An 8325-nucleotide genomic window follows, 5' to 3' on the forward strand; every position below is an offset into this window, starting at 1 on the left:
AGTTCCCTAGGCTGGCCTCTAATTCACAGGCTTCTTGTGTCAGCCTCACAAGCAGACAGAGTACAGGCAGACACCAGACATTCTCTGCCTGGCTAGTCCCCACCCCCTAATGATGGCTTCCCCTTCTTCTGGCTTGCTAGTGTGTTTGTTTGTTTGTGTGATTTTGAGGCAGTCTTGTGTAACCCAGCTGGCTTCAAACTCACTGTGTAGCTAAGCATGACCTTGAACTCCTGGTCCTCTTGCCTTTGCTTCCCAAGTGCGGCGATGACAAGGCCAAGCTTCGGTTGTTCTTTTAGCATTTAGCCTTCCTCCTCTAATGAAGGACTACCCTTCTTCCTTTCTCCTGATAGTTCTCTGTATGGTGTCTCGTCTCCATTATGTTAGCGCTGGGTAAAGTTCAACTGTCATGAGTTTGGGGGAAGCATACTTGTTGGAAGAAGTAACCAGCAGCAGAACCCAGAGGCTCACCTTGTTTTGTCTTCCCCCCATCAATACCAAGAGAAATGGTTGGTAGTTTAAAAAAGGAAAGAATAAAATGACCAGCCAGGCTTAGTGGCAATGTCTGTATTCCCAGCTACTGGAAAAAGGCAGGAAGATCGCTTGAGCCCAGGAGTTCAAGGTCACCTTAGGCAATACAGCAAGACCTGGTCACTACTAACTACTCCCAAAAACAAATGGGCAAGGGAACAAATAGACCTGATTCTCAAAGTCATTTTCAGAGAAGCAGGAGGTGTGGTTACAGCCCACTAAAATCATTAAAATCTCCACGTGCAAATATTTAAGATGCCAATTAGTCTTTAGGGCCCAGCCTCAAGGGGTGGGGAGTGGTCTGGGGGATCTTAACCTTCCTCCCCTCCTCTTTCATTAACAGATACAATATCAAGAATGACAGCTTACATGGCATCATCTAATCAGTTTGGGGTCGGGGGTCCTGGAGACTGGACCAGGGCCAGGTACATGCTGTCTCTGAACTCCATCCCCAGTCAACCTAATATAGTTACCTCAATTTCATCCAGCAAGACTTCTTCACATTTTTTCTGGTTCTGGGCAATCTGCAACTCGGTATTTCTTTTCATATAAAGAGTTTCCAAGTTGGGTTTTGCTTTCATCTCTTGCAGCTGGTCCTTGAGGCGAGCAATATATTCATTCCCATTCTGCGGAAATAAGACCAGGTTTGTAAATTAAACTCTCCTTGTGTCTCCATTCAGTTTGGTCAGTGGTTTACGCTTTCCTTTCGTATTTAAAAATTAGCAGGGAACTGGACCTGGCTTTCTGCTCTCACACTAAGGGACTCTAAGCAGTAATCATGATAGTGTAAATGAGAATGGGACTCTGGCATGATGACTCTCCCTTGTAATCCCAACTCTCCAGAGGCTAAGGCTTGAGAACTGCCACAGATTCCAGGCCTTGTCTCAAAAACACTAAACAAAATTTCAAAAGAAAAAGAGAGAAAATGAAGGTAACGGTGGAGCACACCCGTGATCCCAGCACGTGGTAGAGCACACCCGTGATCCCAGCACACGGTGGAGCACACCCGTGATCCCAGCACGTGGTGGTGCACACCCGTGATCCCAGCACACGGGGGTGGAGCACACCCGTGATCCCAGCACGTGGTGGAGCACACCCGTGATCCCAGCACGTGGTGGTGCACACCCGTGATCCCAGCACGTGGTGGTGCACACCTGTAATCTCAGCACATGGAGATGAAAGCAGGAGGAAGGCATCCAGGGTCATCCCTCCATACAGAAGGAACCTACCATCCGCCACCCTGCCTCCCCACTCCAGGGAGGAGATACATCTATCTCAAAACACACGGCCCCTAGCAAACGACATCTGGTTCCTAATCAAACCCCCTAACACAACAGCTTAATTCCCAGCATCCATGTTGTATGGCTCACAACCACCTAAAACTCCAGCTCCAGAGATCTGAGTACCCTGGACTCTTTGGGCACCTGCACTCATGTGCAAATACCCACTCACAGATACACACACATACATGTATATAAAATAACTCATTTTAAACTGAAGTAGTTTGTGAACTGGACATGGTAGTACAGGTCTATAATCCCAGCAACTCAAGGGGCTGAGGCAGGAAGATTATAACTGAGAATAGCCTGGGCTACACAGTGAGCTCACTTTTGAGTTCTCAAAATAAAAACAGGATGAATTTGCATCTCAGTGGTACAGTGCTTCTCTAGCATCTGCAAAGCCCTCAGTTTCCAGTATTAAAAAAAAAAAGAAAGTTTGCATTTTATTTCAAGTGTCATGGGATCCTTAGAAAGATTTTCAGTTGCAGATGCAGCATTTGTTTCAAAAGAAATCAAAGGGTGAATTACTTCACAGAGAGGTGATCAGACTGAGACCAGCAAACAAGCACATGGCTGGGGCTGGAGAGATAGTAAACATACATACTGCTCTTCCAGGGGACCTGAGTTTGGTTCCCAGCACCCCATGTCCGGTAGCTCATAATCAACTCTTAACTTTGGGGCATGTGATGCCCTCTTCTGGCTTCCCTTGGCACTGCATTCACAACACACACACACACACACACACACACACACACACACACGCACCACAACTAAAAAAAATAAATAATTTTTTGGGTTTTTTTGGTCTTAGCCCTAGCTGACCTGGAACTCACTATGTAGATCAGGCTGGCCTCGAACTCAGAGATCCACCTGCCTCTGCCTCCCAAGTGCTGGGATTAAAGGCATGTGCCACCACACCTGGCCCTAAATAAAATCTTTTATAAAAGCACATAGCTAACTGAAAAATGCATGCACGAGCCAGACAGTGCTACATGCCTATAGTTCCAGCTGCTCCAGAGGCTGAGGCAGGAGGATCTCTTGAGTTTCAGACCAGCCTGGGTAACAGTGACACCCTGTTTCAGGTGGAACTGGATGGTTCAATCGGAGGGAGATCTACATTTCTCTTAACAGCCACCACTATTATCTTACCATATAAGCTAGGTGGAATAGTGTTAAGCAGCTATTGGAAGAAGAGATAGCAGAGATTGGTCAGAGTCACCCACGAGGAAAGGCAAACACTGCTTTAAAGGATCATGGGCCCCTAAATTAATCAGAAGGGAATCCTTTATGTTGTTCTGATTTCCTGATGTAACCCTACAGACTCATCCCAACTTTACAGCAATCATTTTAACTAGAACCACTGCCAAGAGACGGGTGTCTCTGCAGAGAATACACTGCAAGTCCAACTGGCAGTGTGCCTTGGTACTTCTTTCCTCCCATTAACTAATTATTCGCCTTCCCTAAGCCTATTTTCTCAGCAGTGCCTGGCACAACTTAGAGGCACCATAAATGTTTGCTGAGTGAGTTTTAAGGAATGTCTTTTTGGCTCACGTGGTTTTCTGCCCATCTTTCTATATAAGCCTTCCTTCTCCCATTCCCCATTTCTCTTTTCCTTCCATCTATTTCCACCTTGTTGGGCAGTGGCTGACAAGGCTCACATTGCCAGGAAGGCTTTATTAGACTGCAACAGGAATCTTTGTACTTATTTAATCTCTCATTTAATCTTTCTTCAAGGTTCAGAGTATACACCACTTAAACACATAAAGCCTTTTCCAGAAAATCTAAGCCCACATTAACATCTAGCTTTATTTTTTTTATAGAATCTAAGTGTTGCATAGGCAGTATTCTCTAACTACTGCCCATATACAAATATAATTTCAATTTTTTTGTTTTATGTATATGAGTGTATTACCTGCTTGTATGTAAGTGCGCCCATGTCATGCAATGTCCATGGAGATCAGAACAAGGCGCCAGATCCCCTGAAACCAGAGTTATGGATGGTTGTTAGCCACCCCATGGGTGCTGGGAATCAAACCTAGGTTCTCTGCAAGAGCAGCTAGTACTCTTAACCCCTGCACCATCTCTCCAGCCCTAAAAATATACTTTCAAAAATCAAGAGCAAGCCAGGCATGGTGGTGCAGGAATGTATTCCCGGCACTCAGGAAGAAGAGACTGGAGGATCAAGAGCTTAAGGCCATCCTCAAGTACATAGTAAGTTCCAAGCCAACCTGAGCTACATGAGACTGTCTTAGCATAAACCAAAACTACAGAGTATGTTCTGGTTGGTTTTATCAAACTGAATACTAAGTCTCTCAAAGTAACAATATAAAGACCAGAAAGGCATAGTTAAAACAGAAGCCAGGGCTGGAGAGATAGCTCACCTGTTAAGAGTACTTCCCACACCCACACTTCAGAGGACTTGAGTTCAGCTCCTAGCACTGATATCCAGCAGCTCACAACCATCCGTAACTCTAGCTCCAGAGGATCTGAGGCTCTCTGGACTCCTCAGACAACACACACACACGCAAAAACCCATACCAGACATATACATAATTAAAAAGAATGAAAATAAATCTTTAAAAAACCTCTAGAGGCCTACGGCAGAGGCCTATGTCAAGCAGAAGGCTTGTATTATGTAATGTTTATAAGTTACTACAACACTGGCTGTGCCAAGCCAGACTTCTGATTTTAATGCTTTTGCCTTGGGCTTCTGAGGGCTGATTTCCTTCCTGATGGCTGTTTCACACAAACATTTTTTGTGGCCCTCCATGGTAACAATGTGAAACATAAAAGAAGATGGAAAATCCTAACTGGTTAGAGATAAGATCATAACAGACGTATATTGAGGAGAGAACTGAAGGACAGGTCCATGTCCACACCCTCCCACCATGCCACAAGACCCCGCCTGGAAGCAGTCACCGCAGACTAAGAATCTTGATTTGGATTGTCCTATGAAGCCTGCTGCCTCTTAGACCAAGGTCTGTGGGCTGAGGCGGCATATTGTGGGGTTTTATGGTAGACCAAACTTTATATTCAAATCCCAAAACTGCCTTCAGTCCTGGTCTTCGGATCATGCCATTTGAATCCAGAGATGATGATGTAATGAGAGAAGCAATGAGCCCATTAGAGTTTATAATGCCCTGATGGTTGCCAGAAAGATGGGAGCCGAACACTTTCCTCAGAAGAGGCTGTTTTCGTAATTAGACACAGCAGTGGCTTCTGGAATTTTGGAAGCTAGAATCTGGAGAGGTTGGAAATGTCTTACCCTTGGGTTGTCTCTTTGGTTGGATGACAAAAGGAAAATAAGGACAGAGACTACTGAAGTGATAAAAGCCACACACAAAAAACAGAGCTCTGAGACCGGGAGTGGTAGTGCATTTCTTTGATCCCAGCAGTTAGAAGGATCGGCAGTTCAAAGTCATCTTTGGCTATATAGCCAGTTCAAGGCCAGTCTGTGCTAGATGAAACCACAAAATTGTTATTCCAAATGCGTGGAGCCTTTTGGACCAACATGGTATCAGAGGCAGGCAGTCAGCTCCAGAAAAAGCTGAACTGAAATCAAGCAGATGCCCTCTGCCAGTTACAGAGGGTTTAGTTTTAATTTAGCCAAGTTTTGTGCCAGCTAAAATGAAAACTTCAAGCTGGTAGTGAAGGTTTATGCCTGTAATTCCAGCACTTGGGAGGTGGAGGCAGAAGGATCAGGAGTTGAAGGCCAGCCTTGGCTACCTGTTAAGTTCAAGGCCAGCTGGGGCTACATGACACTCTGTCTTAAAAAACCAATGGGAGCAGGATGCCGACAGATCCTCCACATACTAGCATCCATACTGCCCAGAATACATTCCAAAATTGCCCAACACTAACTGGGTGTAATAGCTCACGCCTGTAATCCCGGCTCTTGGCAGTCTAAGGCTGGAAGACTGCTGCAAGTTCAAGACAACTAGGGCTACATAGTGAGTTCAAGGTCAGCCTGAGCTACAAAGCAAGAACTTGTCTCAAACAAACAAACAAACAAAACACAAAGAAAGGGGGCTGCAGAGATGGCTCAGAGGTTAAGAGCACTGACTGCTCTTACAGAGGACCTGGTCTCAAATCCCAGCACCCACATGGTGGTTAAAACAGTGACTCCAGTTCAGGAGATCCAGCACCCTCTTCTGTCCTCCATGGGCATTACATGACATGGGTGCATGCATAACACTCATACACACAAAATTAAAAAAAAAAATTGGGGCCAGGCATAGTGACACACATCTTTAATCCCAGCACTCAGAGGTCAGAGGCAGGCAGATCTTTGTGAGTTCAAGGCCAACCTGGTCTACACAGGGAAAATCTGTCTCAAGCAAACAAAACAAAACCCAAAAATTTCTCCGCTAAAGAAGAAAAAAATGTAATTATTCTGTTTTTTTAAAACAATTTTATGGGACTGGAGAGATGGCTCAGCCATAAAGAGCACTGACTGCTCTTGCAGAGGACCCGGGGTCGATTCCCAGCACCCACATGGCGGCTACAGGCTGTCCGTAACTCCAGTTCCAGGGGAATCCGAAGCCCTCTTCTGACCTCTGCGGCACTGCACAACACGGGTGCACTCACATACGTGCAGGCAATACACTCATACACATAAAAAAATAATAAATCGGGTGTGGTGGCACACACCTTTAATCCCAGCACTCTGGAGGCAGAGGCAGGCAGATCTCCGTGAGTTCAAAGCCAGCCTGGTCTACATAGTGAGTTCCAGGCCAGCTGGGGCTACAGGGAGACCCTGTCTCAAAAAAATCCCCCCCCCAATATAAAAATAAAATAAATATTTTAAAAAGATTTTATGTGCTCACTTTGGCAGCATATACTAAAACTGGAATGATACAGAGATTATTAGCACAGCTGCTGGGAAAGGATGACATGCAACTTCGTGACGCATTGCATATTCTTTTTGAAAGTTTCGTAATGAAATGCTGGATTAAAAAAGGAAACTAGGGGCTGGAGAGCTGGCTCAGACCTTAAGAGCACTGACTTGCTTCTGCAGAGGATGAGGGCTGAGTTCCCAGCAACCTACATGTTGGCTACGAACCATCCTTAACTCCAGTTAAGGGGAATCCAATGCCCTCTTCTGACCTCCACAGACACTGCACGACAGGGGTGCACTAAAATACATGCAGGCAATACACTCATACACATAAAATAAAAATAGTAAAATATTTTTAAAAAGGAAACTGGAAAAATGCAATCTACAAAGTCGTACAAAATGATGATGGAGCTTGATTATAAGTGATGTTTGTGTTATGTATAATAATGAAAAGCTTTTAAAAAATAAAGTTTAAAAGATTTTAAAATTTTACTTTGTGTGTGTGTGTGTGTGTGTGTGTGTGTGTGTGTGTGTGTACGTACACGTGAGCGCAGTCCCATGCAGAGGCCTGAAACGGATTCCTTCACTTAAAAGCTACAGGTGGGAACCACGGTCTGCGGGTCTGCGGGGAGCCTTGCTGGCCAGCAGCCGCCTCCCCGAGATCTCAGGCTCGGCTTCTCCGTCCTGCGGAGCCGGCCCTGCACCATGACCGCCATCTCCGGTCCGCAGCTGGGGAGCTCTCTGCCAGCCGCTTCTCCGCCCGCGGCCTCCTCGGGGCGCTCCAGATAGTGAGCCCGCCCCGCAGGAAGGTGCGCGCTAGCCCGGCGGGGAGCCGCTTCCACCGGTTCCAGCAGCGCCGGATGAGCCAAGCTGCGCCACTGCCTCTCCCCTGCAGGCAGCCGCAGCCGGCGCAAACAGGAACGAGCCCGTGTGGGCCGCGCCGCCGGGTCAGGCCCCGCACAGGAAGGAGGTTTTTAAATCAAAGATGGGAAAATCGGAGAAGATTGTCTTTCCCGCGGCCAGCTCGTGCTTGGTCTACACTTGTGTGAACAACCAAATATAAACAGGCAGAAAAGCAAGTGTATCTTGCCACTAACCAAGATCACCTCCGCAGAAAGGAATGAAAATAACTTTTGTCAGGATTCTGCTTCACCTGATAGAATTCAGAAACAGGAAAAAGAAAAAAAAAAGCCTTTTAAAAACACTCATCGGCAGAAATCGGCGTTTCTAAGTGAAGTGAGCCGAAAGGAAAATTATGCGGGGGCAAAGTTTAGTGATCTACCTTCTCTTAGTGTGCTTCCAAAGCCTCCGAGTCGCTGGACGGGAAGCACCGACGGAATTCAGACCACGGGGCTGGAGAGAGCTCAGCGGTTAAGAGCACTGACCTGCTCTTGCAGAGGACCTGGTTAGATTTCCACAACCTACATGGCGGCTATGAACCGGTCTTAACTCTAGTTCCAAGGGATCCAATGCCCTCTTCTGACGTCTGCGGCATTGCATGATACGGTGCACTCATATACATGCAGCAAATACACTCATACACATAAAAATAATTTAGGCCGGGCGTGGTGGCACACGACTGCAGAGGCAGTCGGATCTTTGTGAGTTTGAGGCCAGCCTGGTCTACATAGTGAGTTCTAGGACAGCTGGGGCTAGAGGGAGACCCTGTCTCAAAAAGAA

The 8325-nt window shown here is 46.3% G+C and overlaps 2 protein-coding genes and 1 non-coding gene across 4 annotated transcripts in view; 2 read left to right on the top strand and 1 right to left on the bottom strand.

Moving 5' to 3' along the window:
* Window positions 1–8325, bottom strand: part of Iqcg (IQ motif containing G) — a 47956-nt gene that overhangs the window by 12808 nt on the left and 26823 nt on the right. For both annotated transcript variants that reach the window (XM_017799497.2, XM_017799496.2), the window contains exon 7: window positions 1002–1154. In XM_017799497.2, coding sequence (XP_017654986.1) covers window positions 1002–1154 — 153 coding nt within the window. The remainder of the gene's footprint in view (window positions 1–1001; window positions 1155–8325) is intronic.
* LOC115071329 lies at window positions 6629–6731 on the top strand. Its single transcript, XR_003850416.1, has one exon. It is a non-coding gene; the product is annotated as a U6 spliceosomal RNA (small nuclear RNA).
* LOC115071328 (proline-rich nuclear receptor coactivator 1-like) overlaps window positions 7218–8325 on the top strand; it is a gene marked incomplete at its 5' end in the record, with an annotated part of 2287 nt that continues 1179 nt past the window's right edge. Inside the window, 3 exon segments of the mRNA XM_029566171.1 lie at window positions 7218–7555; window positions 7609–7658; window positions 7661–7976. Of these exon segments, the coding sequence (XP_029422031.1) occupies window positions 7218–7555; window positions 7609–7658; window positions 7661–7976 (704 nt within the window).

Source organism: Nannospalax galili, unplaced genomic scaffold (genome assembly GCF_000622305.1).
Source record: "Nannospalax galili isolate Female #2095 unplaced genomic scaffold, S.galili_v1.0 scaffold598, whole genome shotgun sequence".
NCBI lineage: Eukaryota > Metazoa > Chordata > Mammalia > Rodentia > Spalacidae > Nannospalax > Nannospalax galili.